Here is a 23,269-nt window from a genome sequence, read left to right on the forward strand (position 1 = left end):
CGCAAATTGAGTTCCCTCTTAAGACATAATGCTCTATGTGTAACGTGGTCATTTTAAGCCATTCATATTTTTAAAAAAAAGTTGTATCTTTTGTAATTTCAGATGCTGGCACTTCATGAAGGCGTTGTAAACATCACTGTGGATGAGAATGACTGGAATTCAGTTTGTTACCGGTAAGAAAACATCCCGGAGGGGAGGGGGGGGGACTTGATCCAAAATTTAGTACATTTATGTTTGTCTCACGCACATTGGGACAAAAAAACAAACAAACAAACAAACAAAAAATAAACAACAGCAACAACAACTACAAAACCGATCCAGATTTGTGGAGTATTTTTTAAAAACATTTTAGCTGTATGAAACTAAAAACATTTGTTTTTTGGAAGAAGTTATTTGTTTCTGACTGTTTTTAAAGGTCAGTTAGCCTCTTCCTGAAAAAAAAAAAAATTAAAAATAAAAAACCAAACGAACAACAACAAACAAATACTTCAAACAACAATAAAAAAAAAAAGACAAAACAAAACAAATTAAAACCAATAACAACAACAACATTGGACAGACCGACCTATTGGGCATGGGTATTGGAAACAAAATGTACATTATTCGAAATGATTATGATTTTGTGGTTGTTTATTTTCGTTTCATATTGTTTTTCCTTTCACCTATTCAGACTTGGCCCTAACTGTTTATCATCTAGCATCCTTGAGTTGTGGTCGTTCAACAGTACTATTATTAGTAATTTAACTGCAGAGGATATATTGGACAAAGTCAATGAAGCCAACTTAATCAGGTAAAACTGTGTATAATACTTGATGTACCGGGAAAAATTTCGCTAATATCCAAGTATCCATCAAGTTGTACCAAAGGTGTACAAACATTTTACTCCAACCTATTGTCAGTGTTGTCAAATCAAAGGAACATGCTTTAACCCGTCGTACTACTATATACTACGTAACCACACATATCTATGCCGGTGAACAAAGTGCTTTCTATTTTTACTGTCGAAATTTGAAAGCTGGTCTGCGGTCCATGTGGTAATAAAAACTCATTGATGTTGTCTTCGCTGTATGAAGTTTGTCTACAATGGCACATATTACCAGCAAACCCATGGAGCGGCTACGGGCTCGCCGGTTCGCCGGTTGCAAATAGTGTTTGTTTGTTTTGTTACATTCGCATACAAAACTCAAGGAGAGGAGATCACTAGCTTTTCTGGATACATGATCCAAGCTGACCATGCTGACAGTGGATTAGAAATCAAAATGTACCACAAGCCAACGTACACGGGCCAACATATCTGATTTTTTCAACCACTCATTGAAAACATAAATTTCGTACTACTATATACTACGTAACCACACATATCTATGCCGGTGAACAAAGTGCTTTCTATTTTTACTGTCGAAATTTGAAAGCTGGTATGCGGTCCATGTGGTAATAAAAACTCATTGATGTTGTCTTCGCTGTATGAAGTTTGTCTACAATGGCACATATTACCAGCAAACCCATGGAGCGGCTACGGGCTCGCCGGTTCGCCGGTTGCAAATAGTGTTTGTTTGTTTTGTTACATTCGCATACAAAACTCAAGGAGAGGAGATCACTAGCTTTTCTGGATACATGATCCAAGCTGACCATGCTGACAGTGGATTAGAAATCAAAATGTACCACAAGCCAACGTACACGGGCCAACATATCTGATTTTTTCAACCACTCATTGAAACATAAATTTGATGTAATACAAGTTTGTTGTCATAAGTTTGAAGTAATCTGTAAGTAGGGCTACCCTTAAGGTGGTACTACACCCTGTGGTAAATTTTTGACTATTTTTGCATTTTTCTCAAAAAATAATAACACACTTGTAATAAAAGGTATGTATATTATTGGGGCAAGGAATCCAATTACTACACTGAAATTTCAGTGACTCAAGACAATCGGTTCAGTATATATATATGATAGGAAACGAGGTACATCCTAGCGGTACCTTATTTTTTTATCATAAATAACAAACCGCTTATTTTGGGTCACTGAAATTCTAGTGCAGAAATTGGATTCCTTGCCCTATAATATACATAACTTTTGTTACCACTGTGTTATTAGTTTTTGAGAAAAATGCAAAAATAGACACAAATTTATCGAGGGGTGTAGTACCCCTTAAATGGGCATTCAAAAAATTAACAGAGTGGTAAATCAAACTCTAAGAGGAACTGTTGCATCCAAAGGATAGATAAACTTACCACCATAGCAAAGGAATTTCGGAAACGCTTTACGGTTACTTTCATATAATGTACTCGGAAATTGCGCCAGTCTGTCGTGGTACAAAAGGACAATACTGAGGGAAACGTCACTTGTTCGGTGTATATGATTCCATGCCAGGGAACCTGCATGTCTAGAATTATACATAGGAGAAACTGAACGTTCTCTCAAAACCTGATTTCTTGAAAGTAGACCTCCAAGCACTACTTTGTTCATGGTCTCCCAACACATCCACATTGTGTTGTCGAGTCATCGCGTTGACCTGGAAAAAGACCAGAAAGGTCTGTCCAGGGACAGAAGCCCGATGATTCACGAGAGGAGTTAATGAAGCATCCACATCAAGGCCAACCAACCATCTTTGAAAATGGACTGTGGGCGTTACAAGTTACTGAAAGTATATGACACGATCATTACGTACCAGTTCAAAAAAGTGGATGATCGGGTCCGCTCGATGAAAGCTGTAGTAGCAACAACTGAAAATTATAAGTAAATGTGTTTTTTCGTTAAAAAAAACAACTAAAAAACCAGTTGTACGGACAGACAGACCCAGAGCCTGCGTTTTGGAGAATTTGGTAAAAACATTTTGCTGTATGAAATTAATAACAATTCAGTTGTTTTTGGACGGGCGGACATGATTTTTTTCGCATTGTTGTAAGTTGATTTTTTTGTTTCACCTTTACAGGCCTGATCTTGACTGTTTAGTATCCAACCTCCTTGAGTTGTGGTCATTCAACAGTGCTATTATTGATAACTTGATTACAGATGATATATTGGAAAAAGTGAATGAAACCGACTTAATCAGGTAAATCCGTCTTTAACTCTTGGTGTACCGGGTAAAAGTCCCAAGGGTGGCAAACTTGCAAAATCAAGCCGCTAATAACTGAATCTTCACCAAGTTTTACCAAAGGAACCTTTTGACCGACTACTAGAGGAACCTGTTTGTCAAGAATTTCACAGAGGAACAACTGGACGATCTCTCAAGATTTTGGATAGGGAGCTCGATAGTTTCAGAGATAAGTTAAGGAATCATCCACATCAAGGCCAACCGATCGTCTCTGAATATGGACTGGGATATTACAAGTTACTAAACGTATTACGTCACACTTCAAAAGTGAATGATCGTGTCATTCCTTTGATGAAGGCATATAATATCTTTATGCATGATTGTGTGACATTAAAATTAGGTTTGTCTCATATTTATAATTTTGTTTAGTAGTTTCAAATGTTTTTGTTTATTTATCTTCCTTTCGCCTTTTCAGAATTGGTTCTGACTGTTTAGGGTCCTATGTCCGTGAGTTGGTGTCATTCAACAGTGCTATTGATACCTTGACTACAAACGATATATTGGACAGAGTCAATAAAGCCAACCTAATCAGGTAAAACCGTTTAAAACCATTTGGTGTAGGAGTTTAAAAGGGTGCAAACCTGATTTTAACTGGACAAAAATTGGTCAAAATTAGTGTGCAGCCTAAAAACGGAACAATAGGTCGGTGTCTGGGTTCAAGTAAATCGTCACGATTCATTTATGCTTGATTGATTATGTAAATGTTTTCTTGAATTTCTTGTAAGGCGCTCTGTGCTTTGTAGAAAACAGTTGAGAATTGGTTTCTAGAGATGGCTGGTGGTCCCAGGAGCAAACTGCAATCTTAAATAACTGGTGGACATATGGTTAGCTCGCAGAGGGCTTGGGCACCCCGGCGGTTGGTACGCCACTGCTTTATTCAGTGTTAAAGATTTCAGCAACAATGGCGACGAAAAAAGACCCTGTTTTCCGGCGGGTGGAACTTTTAAGTAGGGAATTTCACCAAAACTGACATATATGAAAAAAAAATCTGACTGTTTCTTGCAACATATTTTTCTAAACACTTTTAGCCAAAACGGCTGATTTTACATGACTTTAGTAAAACTAGACAAATAAAAAAAAATTAAAAAAAAATTCCAAAACGCAAATTCTGGGGCGGATGGCCCGTAGAATATAGTGTTTGTTTCTTTTTTGGTCGCTAAATGCAACAAATTTATGGTTTTAATGACTGGCTGATGGATAACCTTTACTGTTATATTTTCTGTGTGTTTGATTTGTTTGTTTGACGCCCTGTATTCTTTTCTCCAATAAACCTAGAATCAAGATTAGGAGAAATAAGAAAGGACGGTTCTAATCGGATTACGGGAGCTAAAGCAACACAAATGATATTTATTATCCAGGACCAGAAAGTATTTGATACAGCATCAGGAAAATATGTAAGTTGATTTGTTTGATAGTGGTACGACTTAAAGGCCCATTCAGTGATTGGCTGATCCGGACGATCGTGAAAATTATCCAAATTTTGATTTTGGTACCTTTGTTATTGTCATAGGTGTGTTAACATAGCCTGCTAGTGCATGGTTCAACCGAAAGCCGTGTATTTAAGACAAAATGAGGCATTAACATGAATCTGTAATTTACATACTGACAGCATATAAATAGGCTGCATGTACATGTATTTAATTGGGTCTTCAACTTCATCAATATATGCAACATTGTTCTGGTATATGTCCTAATTGGCATTCGTCAGAGCTGAAATGCACTTGCAATGTATCAATTATTTGAACATTGGAGGAGCTTAAAATATGACTCTTACGAGTGGTAATTATTCCCGAAAGTTTGAATGTCCCCCACTGGGGTCAATTGTTATAAACTTATGGTACCAAAACCACTGCGCGGATTCCTGGTTATCCAACCAGGGCCCATTCAAAGTATGTTCCACTTTTAACGGGTTTTTTCAAAAGCTCCTCCCACATTAAAAACTGGCACATTACAAGTACATTTTAGCTCTGATCAACACTTATTGGTATTTAGATTCAGTACATATCATCTCAAACGTCAATAACTTTGATAATATCAGAACAATGCTCAGAAATTCAGAAATTTTACCATCACAAAGCTCCAAATCAGTCGCCTTAAATCCGCCAGTTTTGGCTAATTCACTACATTATGACCACCATAATGTAAACTCATGGAAGGCACATTTTCTATGAAAACTTATCTGACACCATCTCCCGACACACCCCAATAAATATTTGACTATTTCTGCTATTTTGAGCGGTCAGCTGCAAAAGGACTATTGCAATCCGTGTGAATGCAATAGTCATTTTTCCATTGAACTGACGACTAATATTGCACTGACTAACTAACGATCAGGAAAACTTGCTCCAGATTAAAATTGAGTTTAGCTTTTGATTATGGGAATATACTAATGGTTCAGAAATACTATGTGCTTTGATGGTTTCATTTTTCAGGTTGACGAGATAAGTAAATCATGGGAGAAGAAGTTTATTGATGTACCAGATGCACACAATACTACTGGATTTACTCTCTATAAATTTACTAAAACGAGGTAAGTGCTAAAATGGATCCCTCAATATTTTGTTATACCCTAATTACTGCTTTGACTACAGGGTGTCCCTGAAAGAAACGTATCGTCGGAAACTTAATTGTTTGGGTATTTTAACGCCACAACTAAAAATAACCAAATACTTGGTGTGGTTAAGGAATTTTACATGTAATATTACATTTGCATTGTTTACATTAACACATAAAAAAAATATACATAAAATCACCATCAAAATTACTCAAAGGAATGAATTGCACTTGTTGAGGCAAAATCTCACACTCACCTACATCTCCTCACACATCTTCCATACACCCACACCCGAACTATCAGCCGTCCACATACACACACCCACCCCTACACCCCCCACACCCCCACACACCACAGGTGCACTAAAGAATTTAATTTAATAAAAGAGTAATTAGTACATAACATAATAAAATATTGCACATAAATTGAAAGTTTTGTAAGTTTTTGCAAAATCTCTATTATTACAGCACAGCGTAACGTACAGGGCAATACATTAAAAAAAGTGTAAACGAAATGCTATGATATTTAATCCTGTTACGTCACTGCTTCTAGGGATGATTCCACTAAACTAATGTATCCTGCTCTGTGATTTATAGTACCGTATTTCCGACTCTATGACTATAATATAAACTCATGGAAAGCAACATTTATATCAAGCAATAACCATCTCATTATGCAGTCATGTCTAAAGCAGAATTCACCACGACCTTTGCAGGACTTTTAACTCCATTAAACCAAGATAAACCTCATTGAAAACGGCCCAACTATGTTAAATATGTGATGTGTCTCATATCCATGGTTAAATCCACAAACACATGTTTCTGATTTACCTGTGTTATATTGCAATGGGTTGTGGTGAAATAGGTATCATGATTTCAGTTGGATGCACCATTACAAAGCAAACGCACAGTAACAATACTGTGCGTGGCCTTTGTTTCCTAAATGAGAACAATAGTCTGCATATTGTTAACCATGCTTGTTGATGGTACAACTCATGTCAAACTTGTCAGAGTAATTGTGATTGTATCACGCAAGTAAATGAGCAAACATGTGGTTTTAGACTTAACACGGTTTGGAAATAAGTTTTTCATTTTTAGCTCCCTATCGGGCAGTCAGAACTCCATATTTGGGAGGGCTCGACAACAATCTTCCCAAAATCGCATTTTAATAATATTTAGATGACCATAGAGGGAAAGAACTGAAGTTTATTTACAGCTTCTATGGCGAAAATTGATCAAACCGATCACCCGACGGTGGCCCTTCGAAGTTGGAGCTATCACAAGTCCGCTGTTGAGCACAATTTGCCATTGAAATTACACGTCTGACTGCCATGAAAGTTTGAAATTCTCTCTTCGGAAAAATAGCTTTCCCGTGACATTTTTTACTTCAAATTCAGAGGATGATTTAAGGAAGCCCCATCATGCACTGTAAAAGTGTTATCACTAGAGTTTCAACTGCCACTTTACTTTTTAAATCCCATTGAATTCTGTGCAAAAGATGTTGTTTTAGAATTGTGTGTGTGTCATTATTACTTGGTCGATTTCAGATCTAAAGTGATGTATGCATAAAGGATAATTCACACCTTCTGTAGATAACATAAAATGTGAAATCGACCAGCTTTTTGAAGGTGTTTTTATTGTAAATATATCTGTCCAAATTCAAATTTAACCATGCACGTGTATGCAGTGGGCGGGCAGTGGTGTCATGTTCACTCACACAGCTATGCTAACCGCAAGACTTGCTGGGTAGTGCTTAAATCATCCTCTGCTTCAAATTGTAGTATGTTAAGAATGAATATTATAATTCACATGTGAGCCTCTATGGCTAATATTTGGTGAAGGGTTTTTCCACCAGCTCACTAACTAGTTTATTGCCTATACCTACAGTACAGTGAGTGAGCTAGAGGTCAATCATCAATTGGAGCGCTGTGTGTGCACTGAATAGGAAAAACGGACAGTAACTGCATAATGTCCAGACACCTCCCAGTCAGATCAGTCGTGGAATTTTGCGAAAAATATTCCTTACTTAATATTAAGTCTGTACATTATTTTGAATGTTTATGAGTTCAATGGTAAGAATATTCTTATGAGGTGAAATATGGAATGTTCCATTCCACGAGGCTTTGCCGAGTTTAATGGAACAGTTCATATTTCAGCGAATGGAAATCTTCTTTACATTAAACGAATTCAATATTTGTTCTATATAACTCATATATAAGTTTTCTTTCGTCCAATTAATTTTATAAATCACCACAAAAACAAAATAAATCAAATACATCTAAATGTATATTTATTTTAGAAGCAACATCCGCACCTATATTGGCGAGACGAGGTGAAAACCTCGGGCTATACGCTCGCGCGTCTGTCAGCGTTGCTATGAAAAAATGAATATTGCACGGGCAGAAATAATCAATAGTAATTGGCCAATCAAATGACAAGAAACTGTGTATGAGTTATATAATATTCATTGTTTCGTATGAGCACTCATTTTGGGGGTATATAGGCCTATATTATATTTAAAAATAGCACGCATATAACCTAATTGTATCCACAATTTTCTATTGAAACTGCTGGCTGCTGGGTATTGCCTTCTTATCGTCTATATTACTATTTCTATGAGCAAGTTTACTTTGATTGAACACAAGGTAAGAGTAGGACACATCCTCATTATACACTTCCTCTACCCCTTACAAATACACCCCACACAACCACCCCCATCACACACACACACACCCCACCCCCACACATCACACACCCATTTCTTTTAATTTTTGAAAACAAAATTGAAAACTTTGCCCTTGATTCTTTTTTCTAATCTAGGTATATTTGTCTTTGGCTGGCATCCTAGCTGTGGGTCTATCCATCCTATCAGCTATGGGATTAGCATCTGCATTTGGTCTGGTCTATGGCCCTGTTCATTCAATTCTGCCATTCTTGCTTTTGGGTAAGTTCCTGGTCTCTGGTATAACAATAGCTCTATTTTTATAGGTCAATTTTGGTATGAAAGTATGTATTTTTTTCTAATTAAAATATACCGTAAAAACTCGATAGTTAGCATATATGCTTACTGTCGAGCGCTTTTAAAACATGCAAAAATGAAGAGCCCCATCCACAAAAGTGTAAAGGGTTTAAGCAAATTATCGATACACATAGTTAAATACAAACAAGTAAATCTGCAAATGTGTGTCTCATCCCCATCAGCTCAGTTGGTAAAGAGCCAGACTTTGGTTCAATTGCATGTTTTCAAAAGCGCTCGATAGCATATGGAAAGGTTTCTATACAAAAACGATTCTCTTATAACCCATCTACGCACAGTTTCCACCTCGATACACCTGAGCACACATTTTTGTCAAAGAGCTCTTTAAGTAAGCAGTGAATTGTCTTCATAAAGTATTTGATTACACTACACGGTTGAGTGTATAGCATCGTAAGAGCCCTGGAGCTTCTAGCGGGACATTGGTCCTCTGTGATTGGTTTTTGTCGAAACCTTAAGTGTTCTCTTCATCCAATCAGATTTTTTTTTTATCAAACGAAAGCTAACACTTCCCCGAAGACACTTTTCATCATTAGGTCAACAGATAAACGCACAATGTTATAGCAAGGCGAATGTGGTAAATCTGTTGAAAACTACCTATCCAAGCACATTTTTTGACCAAAATGTAGGTTTTAAAAGTCAAAACCTCAAGTGTTCCTTACAATATTGTTTTTCTAATTTTATGTCATTAAATGAAAAAGCACACTTATATTTATATTGTTCATATACTAGTGTCATTAGAATGAGTAATGGCCAATTCTCTTTGAATTGCAAATATTGTGCAAAAAGTTACTATTTTCGCCTCTTTTGTCATAAAGTAGCTGGTAAATTCAATGAACTATGACTTTGCTAAAGAGCGCTTACAAATTGATATGTAAGCACATAACTATCGATTATTTTACGGCATGACATCACAAAAATAAGGATATTTGGGATGTCATCAACATCAGATTCCAAAACCAGAATAGAATTAAATGAAATCAAATACTTTTGAGTGAGTACCCCTTTTCTTTATCTGCATAACTCTGCTGACATTACACAGATGCATCAGCAGGATTGCAGACCATAAGATTGTTTCTTTTTGTTTGACAAATCAATTTTGTTTTTACTCACGACTTGAGGTTTCGCCGTCCATAATGATGGCTTCATTGCGAGTGATCTGGTCCCCACTAATTTTCAATAATAAACATCATATACCATTATATTTGGTACCAACGTATAGCTATGGGTCTCCTCTGTCCATAATATGTACAAACATTCCCCACATAATGTCACTATGACGTCATAATGTGAGGGCGCCTATGCAAATTTTGGAAATTCTGACTATGTACAAAAGTATAGGAAAGAATCGATTTCCGGCTAAAAATTCTACAAAAATGCAATTTTCGCCCAATTGTCTCCTAAATATAAAAAGAAATGACTATTTCATCCTAACCAATCAGTAAAAAAGTCAGTAGCTTTTGGGAATATTTTCAAAAGAGCGAAATTAAAATTTTACTCTAGAAACCAATTTTGGGCCTCACCAATCCTACTCTATGGTAATCTTTGATAGCCGGTCCTACCCCCGGGTAAGGTGCTGGGGTTAAAATTGTATCACTAAAATGAGCGCAAATAATGGATCTACGATTAGCTTAGGTCGTTTGGGTGCAAATGCGCGTGTTATTTTGACGGAAAATATCTTCGGGTTAAACAATACTTACATGGACTACATGCCCACATAGTGACCATTGAATTAAAACCTATGTGATGTACTTTAAGTATATTAAAGACGGCGAGGGTTCATACGAGTAATGCCGATGGAGAAGAATACTAGCTGTTCAGACGGTATAATTCTATCAAGCTTATAATACAACGGGCGGTCAATAAGTTCGTAGAACAAGGTACTTAAAATTCTTTCTATCTCAATGTTAAACATGGTCTCTGCATAGCTTAATACACCCGTCGCAAATTTTCATGAAACCTTTTATATCAACAAATGAGCCACTGTTCAGTGAAGACTCATCAGCATTGATCACCAGCAAACCTGATATTATGAAGTTAGGGCTTAAAAAATTAAAATAGGTTTCACTAACTGGAGGTCATATGCCTGGACCACAATTTGGTTGCTTCAGTTAACTGACCCCTCTGTCGCGAATGGCAGCTTGACAAACTGAGAATAGGTTTAGGACACAATCCCAGAACAGTCTCATTCCTGTCACCAACCTGATGGTTTGCCTCAATTTTGCTCTCAAAATTGTATTATATATGCCTATGATTGTACTTTCATTTGGCAAATGAACTCTAACTAAATTTCAGAAAACGGCGATGAAGACCTTCCACTATGGTGACAGAGTGATGATCTTCTTAGGGGTGGGAAATACAGGTGCGTCCACTGAATGGACTCATAATTCCAGTGATTAATGCATGTTTTATCACCTTTAACCTAATATAGCTGCAATTTGTCTCGGTCCTCATTCTAAATCTATAGAAGACGTGGACCTGATTATGTCAAATTGTATTAATTTTTTGCATAAAGATTATGGGACCTCACTTAAAAGGTACCCTGGAATACCCTAATGTTAACGAATTAATGTTGTAAACGCTTTCATCAGAGATGCCATAATTCGTTCTTGTTTAGTTCTTTATTCATTATCAATGACACTGTACCAGCACATACATCATTATTGGTGACGTCGACAAGTCTTTTGGACCTTGGATGATCTCCAAGGACGCTCATTCCATCCTTGAACTCCAAGGACCATTTCGCTAATATTGAATATCAAGGACTTCATCACCATTTTGAAGAACTGTACATTGTTAAATTTCATTTGAGTTTTCACCACCGGTTGGGGAAATTTCCATGATGACCCTGTGTTCACTTCTGGTAGTACCTGTGAATTCATGGAGGTAGGCTTCCTCTGCAGAGTGTCCTGCCCATATAATGTGATGCAAAAACTTAATATTTCTGCAGTAATGTTTTGAAGGAACAAGCTTTAAAATGAGGCCAAATTCACTACCGTAAGAAACATACCTTGTTCTACGAACTTTTTGACCGCCCCTCGTATTTCAACAATCACCGATTTACTACAGAAAATATTGTATGTTCAACATATAATTTAAAATTCTAAACCTGTTAACTTACATATTTTTATGTAAGTATTACGACAACTGAACAACATCATGTATGAAGCAAAATGGCCGCTAATTATGCTAATGGCCGCCTATTGTCTAGACCTAGGACATATCATTCCGAATTGTCACGTGATTTCAGTCGCTTATCCCACATTTAGAATCCCTGGTCTACTTGTATAACAAGAAAAGGAATATATACATTGATGTTATCTTTCAAGGTATTGGTGTGGATGACATGTTTGTATTGGTAACTGCTTGGTATAATTTATCAGAAGATGAAAACAATTGGATGTTAGGGAACAAGTGGCCCGGTCTCTCAAGCATTCAGTAAGTAACAAAACTAGGAAATGCAATGCAAATTATGTCTATACAAGTCCAGAAAGATGACCGTGTCTGGCCAATATTCAAATGCTCGCTATTATGTTAATGAATATAAAAGAAATGATGTATTTGTTTATTATATTCCTAATTAAAATATTCTTGTTCATTAGATTAGTTAAAAGTGGATTATATTTCCAACAATTCACCGTAGAGGAATTGATGTTACAGGGCTAATTACCATAGCGACATGTAAACATTGTAGTGACATCGAACACGTCAAAACCACCTGTGTCGATTCAGATTCAGAATAACGCTACTGGTCGCCACCATAAACAGCCGAGATAACGGATAAGTGACATTCCAGCCTAATCCCATATATAAGGGTATAAGGATATCGTATAAATACCGTACACCATTAAATGATTACACACATACACATACACCCCAGTTGACGAGGGTAGCCTACTTATATTTGAGGGAAAAACATTTAAAAACTTTTACACCTGCGAAGGTAATCATGGTAATTATTAAGCCTTACTACTTCTACGGTGAATAGATTTACCATCAGTACCTATCTGCAAATAGTCCCTCTATGTGCTCGTAACTTTTTAGCACACGATTACTCGCTGCTGTTAGTCCGATTTAGCATGTTTTTGATTTATCTGAAGTGTAAAATTAGGCTGTACAAAATATAGTTTGTGATGTTTCCTCAGGATAGAAAATAAAGAGTACATGTGCTTAGTAATTTTGTTTTGAATTATATAAAACAAATATGTACTGTCTTTATTCGCGGTTCTGAAATTATGTTCCCTCGGTTAGACCGACAGTACTATTGAAACTATTACCTTGCTATCTAGACTAACAGTACTACTGGAACTATTACCTTACTATCTACTGAAGATATATAGCAACCTCGTGAATCATTGGTGCAAGTATTATTTTTGTAGCCATTTACGTTTTTAAATTGGTTACTTTCCTCAATAGGGTGTTTCAATCACAGTAACATCAGTGACAGATTTCTGCGCATTTCTGATCGGCTCCACCACCGTTCTCCCAGCTCTACGTTCGTTCTGTATATACTGCGGAATTGGTATCATGTTCCTATTCTTCTACGGTATAACATTTTTCCTGGCGTGGCTAGTCATCGACCGTAAGCGATATGAGAGACGGTACGATGCGTGCTGCTGTTGCTTTCGACACATCGAGGAGTACGAGCCTTCTAAATGTGGACAGAGGGCGCTCTTGCAAGAATTTTTCTACACTTATTATTCACAGGCATTATTGAATATTCATGTCAAGGTAAATACAGTGCTTCTGATATAATCATCTGAGCTCCCAATAAAGATATCGTAACAATGTTGAGTAGGAGCCATGTCTTGAGCCATGTCAGCAAAAATCATGACCATTCTTGAAGCTTGTTATCATATCTGTTATTGGCTCAATACCTGATTTAGCCCTCTTTGTAACCAATCAAAATAGACCAATAATTCGGTTGGTAGTGACCATGGGCTAAGGGAAGGTGTAATGATGTGTATATACCCTGCAATAGTTGACCTTCCTTATGTTAGCAGACACAGGAAAAAGTGTTCGAAAGGTTCAAAATTACTTATGCAAAACGCCTTGTTCTAACATATTTAGTTCAATTTTTTTGAAAAGAAAATAACACACAATTCTATAACCCAGTATATTTGACTTATTTAAACCACAATGGATTAAATTGTTCAAACTATTACGGAATAAGTAGTGTTTTAACAATAAATGTATAAGCTGTTAACCCATACTGTTGTTAAACTAGTTGCGGTTTAAAGTTTATAATGCGTTTCTGAGCTAAAGGTGTAAACAACTATGCTTACATCCAATACAAAGTTCAAAACAATTGTTTAAAAGTTGCGCGGGTAACTCGCAAAATTTAGATTTTAATGCAATCTGGGTCAACTTGCTAATTTAATCATATTTAGGCACAAACCTTTTGATAACCCATATTGTTTGTGAAATAAAATCATGACCACCTACGTGTTGTTTGTTTAATCATCATGACAAAGTAGTGATAAATAACATTTTTGATCAACAATTTGATAGTTATGAACTTGCCTCTATTTCATTTAATTTTCCTACAGGTCATTGTGCTGGTGATCACATTTTGTTTATTTGGTGTATGCCTTTGGGGGACCGTCACATGGGAGCAGAATTTTGATTTGAAGTGGTTCCTACCCGCTGATGGCGATACTAGAGCTTACTTCACAGCAACTGAGAAGGTAAACTATAATGCTGTATACGTCCTCGCTCTTGTCAGTCAGTCGAAAGAAATGGACCCAGTCAAGGGAAATGTACCCAGTCGGGGAATATTTACAATGCTCACAATTTTGTCAGTCAGTCGCGGCAAAAATACCTCTTGTATGTGGAAATGCGCCCAGTCGGGCGTAATGTATCCTCTCTGAAGAAATGAACCCAGTCGGAAGAAATTGAGTTCAATCGATATCGGCGTTCGACTATGGTGCGAAAAGTTGTGCGTTCGAACCTTGACGGTGGAAGAAGCGGGAACTGATCCTGGTTGCGAAGGTCATTTGTGGAATGTCTATGGTGTTCGCTATTGAAGCTGCATAGTCCCTGAGTTGTTGTTAAATGTTTGGTTGATAAAGGTTCGTTTTCAGATCCAATTAAAAAGATACTACTCACTCAAAAATATTTCAATTCCTATCAGGAATCTTGTTCACTCTGGCACTGGTGTTTCTAGATGTATTTAGCACCGGCAACACTTCTGTCTGGTTTTGATGACATCACCAAACTTTCTTGTTGCCGAGTATTTATGACCTGGTCATAAAATAATTTTGTCCAGTCGGTAGGCCCCTCGTCTTTATTCATAGTGTCTTTTCCCTACTCCTGATCCAGATTGCTTCCTTTAGCCAGCGTGTAGTTTTGTCGGATTCTTGATCAATAACCTGAGCCTCCTCCCACCCAATTACGTGGTTTTGGTTTGCAGCATGTTCGGCAATGGCAGATTTGTGAATTTGAAGCGGATGCTTTTCTTTGTGACCAGGTAAAGCTCTTGGCGCTTACTTTTTTGCTTTCTGACTTGTGTTCTTTCAGTCTAGTCTCAAACAAGCGACCTGTTTCCCCGATATAAAATTTTGGGGCAATTCTGACAAGGTATCTCGTAGATCACTTCTGCTGATTGTAATGCCGGGTCGGCGGGTCGCGCATGTTTTTCGGGTGAACTAACATGTTGCGTATCGTGCAGTGGTGTTTCATACTGGTGGAAAAGCCATGTTTTTTAAAAACCTCTAGAAACCCTCTCGGAGAGTCCCTCCACGTATGGGACGACCACACGACCTTTGCTTCTCTCCTTGCTGTCTTTAGGGGCTTTTTCTTGGGTTTCGGATGCTCTTTGTCAGCTTTTACTTTATAAATGGACCACTCAGGGTAAGCGCATCTAGCGAGGGCTTGTTTTATGTGCGACTCCTCATTTTCTGGTCCTCCGTCTTAGTTACAATAGTGTCCTTTCTATCAAGCAAAGTTCTTACGACGCCTAGCTTCTGATGTAGTGGGTGGTGTGAATTGAATTGTAAGTATTGATCTGTATTATGAGTTGGTTTGCGATAAATACAAAGTTTCGTGGTACCGTCAGGCCTCGTGATGATTAGCGTGTCTAAGAAAGGCAGATTTCTATTGGACTCTTCCTCATGTAAACGTGATGCTGCCCGCCGGCTCAACTTGGTTGAGATGTTGCCTCAAGTTCTCTGCCTCGCCACGTTTGATGGCCTCTAGCATATTGTCGACGTATATCTTCCAAAGAGACGGTTTGCAGTTGAACGGGGCTGTTGTAATCGCTTTTTCCTCGGGCCACTCCATGAAAAGGTCAACTGCTATCGGTTTGAGTGGACTACGTGAGGTCATTAACATTAAGCAGTGTCCTTTGGCCGAGGTTTTGGGTCTTGTTGTATTAATATCCAATTCTGAGTGAGTATAGTATCATTTTAAGGGATCTAAAATGAGCGTTTATTGCGTTTCGACAGTATTTTTTGTGGGACATGAGAGCACCTCAGACCTATCAAATTGCATTCTGAATACGAAGCATGTCTTTCTGATATCAAATAATTTACATTTTTTGAAAATCACAATATAATACAAATTTTATGACAAATTATAAAATTTGATATTTTTCAAATTTTGATATATAACAGTCCTCGAAGTAAATTATATAAATCTAATGATATATTCTTAAAGTATATGTAGCAGGGAGGAAAAGCAAACAGTAAATTGAAAATGTTAAACATTCATATTAAAAATAAAGATTTTTTCCCCAAAAGACCTAATTTTTTTTGGTGTTTTGGGGAAAAAAATCCATATCTTCAATACGAAAGGTCAAAATTTTCAATTGATCGTCGGCTTTTCATCCCACCTACATACACTTTAAGTATAAATCATCAGATTTATAAAGTTTACTTCAAGTACTGTTAAATATCAAAAATATCAATTTTAATGATTTGCCATAAAATGTGTATTAAATTGCGAATTTCAAAAATCAAAATTATTTGATATCAGAATGACATTCTTCGTATTCAGAATGCAATTCGATATGTCTGATGTGCTCTAATGTCCCAAAATAAATACTGTCCAAGCGTTCATACCCCAGCCCTTAATTGGATCTGAAAAAGAACCTTTATCAATCAAATGAACTATGAACGATCCTGATGAATTTGTTTCATTGTTGTTAAATGGTTTATTGTGTGATTGCGGGGCCTTAGTCGTCAGTGACAATATGTAAATTGTGCTGAGGCTTGTGGATCACCGTCTATGCGTTGTGTCAGTGCGTAGCGCACTATAAATCCCGGCTTCTTTCATAATATATGAACTTGATACAGTTGCTTTGTTCATCTTGTTAAAATATAATAAACGTAATTATTCAGAAATACAATCCATGATTAATTTTGTTATTTAGTAGCCCGAATTGGTTTCTTTCATTCATTCCATGCACTCTTTTGATACCGGCATGTTTTCAATTCTGAGTCATGTACCTAAGTTAATTAAGTTATGTCACTACTTATGTGCTAGCTGATTAGTTATACAATATCCATTCAATGCTTGTGACAATATTGTTGTGTGTTAGTTTGTTTTGTGCGTGGAGTATGTAGGGGTGGGGGTGGGGGTGTGGGTGTTTCTTTTGGCCATTGTCAAGGAGCTTGTATTTTATATGCAATTATTCATATACTCTTTCATTTTTAATGGGTATTTATTTCCATCTTTCACTGTCATATTGTTCTTTTGCAGTATTTCCCCACTAATGGTGTTGGAACAGCAATTTACTTAGATGAAGTAGACTATTACAATGAAAGAGATAAAATGGATGCCTTATACCAGAATTTCATGAATAGTGTATGGATACAGGTAAATAAGATAAATAAACATCTCAAAAAAAGTAACCAACCCCCCATAAATAATGACCATTATTAAAAAACGGGTGATTGTATTACAAATCTTTAAAATACGTTGGATGCAGAATTTATTTCTGCACATTTTGACACCTCATTCGCAGCAATTGAATAAATATTGACGTCATCGCGTACATTTAAATCAATGTAACCCAAGATTTGAAAGTTGCAGTAAATTGTATTGATTTTGTATTCAGTGTACTGGGAGGAAATCTGTGTAATGATATCTGGGTGTTTTTGTATTGTAAAAATTGGTATGTAAGTGCAACTTTCAAATATGGACCTCACTACATTAAATAGATCGGTGTTTTATTGTTTTCTGGGCTATCGCATCATATGAGGTGTCAAAATGCACAGAAATAAATTCTGCTTCCAACGCATTTTACAGATTTGTAATACAATAGCCCCTTTTTGAATAATGGCCATTATTTAAAGGGGGTTAGTTACTTTTTTTGAGATGTTTAAGATAACTCTATTGACTATAACAAGAATGGGTTATTAAGCATGGTGAATGCATTCAGTGGAACACACAATAATACATTATATACTGTAAAGCATTCGATTTAATCGGAAGGCCCTTTAGTACGAAGGGTCATAAGTTCGAGAAGTGTTTTTAAAAAAGGTTAGAAATTAGGGCATTTATGTTAGGGTGGGGTTAGGGATAAGGTCGGGGTAGGGGTTAGCATTAGGCTGTAGGGTTAAGCCCAGGGTTTTGATTATAGGGTCGGATATAGGTTTATGGTTAGGATTTGGGCTTAAGTTACACATCTTATTGTCTTACATACATAGGCTGCTGCGAGATGAATAAAAGGAATGTCAAAACATGTAAATTGTCTATATTTTGACCAACTAACAGACCTATCAAAACTGTGAATCTAATTTTTTAAATTCTGAAGTTAAATTTTTATGACAAACTAGTCAAAAAGAAGAAAGATTGATACACTAAAATTGCAAAAATTCTGCAACAAACGTAAGAAAAAGATATGTATGCCATGTTCGAACGTTTTATTAACTTTGGTTTAATGTCCTAACTAATGTTGTATTATATATTTTTGTTCTTGTTGTAGTCTTCTTCAGTGTCCAGTTGGTATGAATCCTATGAATCCTGGCTTAGTATTGCTAAAGCTGATGATCCTGATTTAAATGCAGGTATGTTAGGTGGAGGAAGGGTAGAGATACACCCAAAGAGCATTTATACGTTGTTTGGCCGGGTGATGAGGTGACTCTTATTTGTTAATTTTTTGGCACATTCATTATAAACACCTTTTAATGGTAACTAACAAATATCGAAATATCGAAAGCAAGAAAATAACAGGTTAATATACAATGCCTTGCTGAGTTTATTGAGCTTATGCAGGAGGTATTGGTTAACACAAAGCTTTCAGTAAAAACGACAAATTATTGAATATTATTCGGAAAATTGTCTTTCTGACGTAGCATAAAAAAGTTAAGCAGGCGGGCGACGGGAAACTCCATATCAACTCTTATTATTAGCTTTATCTCGATTTTGACACATTTAAAAAACAAATATGTTGATAATGGTGACAAAATAATGTGAGTGCATGATACCTGACGCATGTGATGCAAATCAAACCTAATCATCAACATTTGATAGTCAAATTCAGATTTAGATGGGCTTGCCCTAAATTTGACAATATCCGAAGTTTTTGTCCATGACGATATAATCCCCTTGCACGGTTCCAACAGATTTCCACACCTGAGATTATAATGCCGATCCCACAAATTATAATCTGATCCTACATATTCTGTAATATGTTCGCACCTATGTTTTATACAATGTTTGCAAAGATTATAATCTGCTTGGTGTAACATAGTCTTAGAAAATTTGGGGGTACATATTATAACCTGTGGCCCATAAATTATAATAATCTGTGGGAAGATATTAAAATTTGTGCGAACAGATTATAGGCTACAGTCATTTCAACCCCAATATCTCAGCGCATGTCACTTTTCAGAGTAAAAATAAAAAGATCAGAGTGATTAGTAGATCCCGGGGGGGGGGGAGGGGCACTCACATGTTAAGGTGGTACGGGTATGTGCGGCGGTCAAGGGTCCCTTTTTCAGACTCTCCGGCAGTTACTTAAGCCCCACATTTGGATCTGCTCCAGTTCTTTGAGCCTCAAAAAATTGCACACTCCATGTGTGGAAGATTAAGGCCATGTCTTCCCCGTGGGTATATGAATTTCAATTGGAATAGCCCATTTTATGACATCTCTACTACAGATATGTGGCCAAAGAATGAAACAGTATTGTATGATTGGCTGGATGAGTTCCTAGCAAGCCCGTATGGTTTCAGGTTCTCAAATAACATCCTATTTAATGAAGACGAGTCTTCCAATGATAAGATTATTGTAAGTATAATACAGAAAACAAAAGAATTATGGTACCAGTTTATGTTCACCCTTGTATATCGTAAGCAAAGAAATATATGTCAACATTTAAAATCATCAGCCAATGCATGTATCCTTCAGCTCCGATTTACGGCCTCATTTGTTGTAAGAAAAGAGATAATTGTTTAAGCGAATTATAATAAATTATTTCCTGTTATTATCAATGAATTTTGGGGCCGGTGGCCTATAATATAATACTGTAAATAAAATCCTCTTTTGAGGAACGAAATTTCAAATTGAAATTGTTGAAATCGGTTGAGCAAAGACACAACTCTTATGAATACGATATTTCAAAACGTTTTAATAACATTCAAATGTTGGGTTATATAAAGGTCATAAAACGTTTTTAAAACGTAAAATATTTAGGACAAACATTTTTTTAAATAACATTCTGTTTAGAATGTTTTGCATCAGGTTTTCACAAGTTTTTTTACCCTTTATATTTACCCGACATTTAAACGTTCTCTGTAAAACATTTTGTGTTTGCTGGGTAGGAGACAAGAATCTGTGATCGGTTAAAAAAAATCTGTGAAATATCTGTGATCCAACCGTGATTTTTCACGGTTTTGCAACCAGTCACCGATTTCTCACGGAAAAAATGGCTTCTAGTGATAATTAAAGAAACGGTGATCGAAAACCCAAGGAAGAAACGAAATGCGCAGAAAAAAAATATGGGCTAAATTCTGGCCGTTGTGTCTCTGTCAGCCGTCGGCCCATAGGGTGCTGCTCCTGTGTTGATGGTTCTGTTCTAAACTCAACGGACCTCATCTAATGACAAATTGTGATGAATAGTAGTGGAACATGGTCTATGAAATATATTGCATTTTAAATATTCCTATACAATTTTATTCACCGACAAACTGGATAACAAATTCGATGGCAAATCAGGTTCCAATTGAAAAATATGTCTGAACATTATACAATGCTTAAAAAGGCATTCCGTGATCCACAAGGTATGCCCCACTTACCGCCAACAAGTTATGTATACCATCAGAAACATGTGCTAAAATGCATAATTATGCATACAAATTCTTGCAGATTCGGTCGTTGCCAAATATATCACCTAAATGGGGACTGCTCTATAATCCGACGCTTCTATAATCCGAAGGTTCTTTAGTCCGAAGGTTCGCTAGTCCGAACATGTGTTCATAGCATTCGCTAGTCCGAATTTTAAAAGAGGTTCTTTAGTCCGAAAAAAATTAAAAAGAGGTTATTTATTCCGACGCTTCTTTATTTCGAAGGTTCTATAGTCCGAATTTTAAAAAAGGTTCCCTAATCCGAATATTAAAAGAGGTCCTTTAATCCGAATTTTAAAAACGGTTCTCTAGTCCGAATATGAAAATAGGCTCTATAGTCCGAATTTTAAAAAGGGTTCTATAGTCCGAATATGGAAATAGGCTCTATAGTCCGAATTTTAAAAAAGCTTGTATAGTCCGAAATTGCAAAACGGTTCTATAGTCCGAAACAGATACCTTATTCTTTAGTCCGAATTGGTAGACAGGTTCTATAGTTCGAATTTTATTTTCATCATTTGTTTCAGTGTCAAATCATCAATTGTTAAATACATATCCGATGAAGTTCAACATGGTTGCTTTTTCTGGATATTTTCCGTAGCATACATTGACGTTTATCTTTATTCTGATGGTATTTTCATCATTTTTATCTGTTATTCATTCCGTTATAATATTATATACTAGTAAGAGACTCAACTCTCTACGGTGTATTTGAGCTCTAGTTTTAATAGCGCCATCCTGCGATGCATGTAAATGCTGCGGCTTTTGTCTAAAACAAATTTGTTTACAGAATAGATTTTATCTTTCGATTTGAAGGGGGTGTAAAATATCCTGGCTGGCTTTTATTGAGGATGCGAGCGGGTAACATGCATGCAATTGGCAGTGATGGCGGCTGGCTCTGGGATTGCTTGTCCCTTTTTTGTGTTCGTTTTCATTCTGTCTTTCGTTGTTTTTTCTTTCTTTCGTATACCTTTTTCCGAATCGTTCTTCTTTTGTTCGTCGATTTTAAAATTCGAATTAAAGAACCTCTTTTAATATTCGGATTAGGGAGCCTTTTTTAAAATTCGGATTATAGAACCTTCGAAATAAAGAACCGTCGGATTAAAGAACCTTCGGACTATAGAGCTTCCACCCTCCAAATTGCGTGTGTACTTCGCTTGCAAACGCAATACCGGAAGCAAATTTGTTATCAATAGATATTGATCGAACCATGCTGAAAGAAGACAATGTTTGCACCCAAAACATCCAGATAAATAAAGCAGATACACAAGAGGAAGGGTACTATAAGGGAGATGTCAGTGCTTTGTATAAACGGTGTCATTTCCACCCCATGTGCATGGTTTTTCTCGGGAATGAAAACGTCCATAACATTCGTTTTGATATATTATTGGTCTTAGCACAAGAACCGCAGGACATATTATGGAAATATGATTGTATTGTTAAGAAGAGCACATCAACAGCTTAATAGCTATTGATGAAAAGCAAGGACTTTTGTCATCGCACTTAACAAGCACGACCTTTAACTCCAAAACTGAATAAAACTATATGTATTTCTTTGTTCAATACCAAATACAGGTGTCCCTAATCACAGCCTCTCATGTTCTGTTTGATAACTCAGTGGAAGAAGTCTCAGGTATGGATAATGTGAGAGGTATTGCTAGAGAGGCAAACTTTGCAGCTGGAGAGGATGCTGCATTTGGTTACTCTGAAGTCTATCTGGCCTTTGAAGCCAACAAGGTATAATTAAGATGTAAAATTAATAAGTTAATTAATAAACGCGCATCACTTGTTGAGAGAGAATTTCACTTAATGATACACGAGCCACGCAGGGGGAGTGCATTGGTCGCATCAAGATTCATCGCAAGTGCATTATGTGCTCAATCTCTCGAGCAATAAGGTATCATCATTTATCATAAATCCTATTTCATATACGACAAAATTGTCTGAAATTTGTAGACAACAAATTAGTGGCCAGCACCATCTTGAACAATTTAGTTTTGAACCAGAGGACCTAAAATCGTGTACAAAGACACTTTTTGGATAAGTCGACCACAAGGATTTCAAACTTGACATTACTTTGACATTACGTCCTTATCCCTAGATACGGGATGTAAACCCAAGATAAGGCAGTTTAAACCCCATAAAAGGGACATGAACCCCAGATAAGGCGGAAATGACACACTTATGCTTCTGCTCTCATTCAAAAATCACATTTATGCTCTACCAAATGGGGGCCATCTTGGATTTATGGGCAAAAATTATGCTATAACGTCAAATTAATGTCAGATTCGGATTTCTTGGGG

General features: G+C 36.6%; 1 protein-coding gene across 1 annotated transcript in view; it reads left to right on the plus strand.

The window, feature by feature from the left end:
• The window catches only part of LOC140140736 (uncharacterized), a 30,910-nt gene that overhangs the window by 702 nt on the left and 6,939 nt on the right, over positions 1-23,269 (plus strand). Inside the window, exons 2-15 of the mRNA XM_072162486.1 lie at positions 103-173; positions 671-790; positions 2,933-3,052; positions 3,510-3,541; positions 4,370-4,488; positions 5,527-5,624; positions 7,535-7,538; positions 8,468-8,591; positions 13,114-13,412; positions 14,231-14,368; positions 17,382-17,498; positions 18,610-18,691; positions 19,787-19,914; positions 22,542-22,703. Of these exons, the coding sequence (XP_072018587.1) occupies positions 103-173; positions 671-790; positions 2,933-3,052; positions 3,510-3,541; positions 4,370-4,488; positions 5,527-5,624; positions 7,535-7,538; positions 8,468-8,591; positions 13,114-13,412; positions 14,231-14,368; positions 17,382-17,498; positions 18,610-18,691; positions 19,787-19,914; positions 22,542-22,703 (1,614 nt within the window). The remainder of the gene's footprint in view (positions 1-102; positions 174-670; positions 791-2,932; positions 3,053-3,509; positions 3,542-4,369; positions 4,489-5,526; positions 5,625-7,534; positions 7,539-8,467; positions 8,592-13,113; positions 13,413-14,230; positions 14,369-17,381; positions 17,499-18,609; positions 18,692-19,786; positions 19,915-22,541; positions 22,704-23,269) is intronic.

This window comes from Amphiura filiformis, chromosome 2 (genome assembly GCF_039555335.1).
Source record: "Amphiura filiformis chromosome 2, Afil_fr2py, whole genome shotgun sequence".
In the NCBI taxonomy this organism is placed as follows: domain Eukaryota; kingdom Metazoa; phylum Echinodermata; class Ophiuroidea; order Amphilepidida; family Amphiuridae; genus Amphiura; species Amphiura filiformis.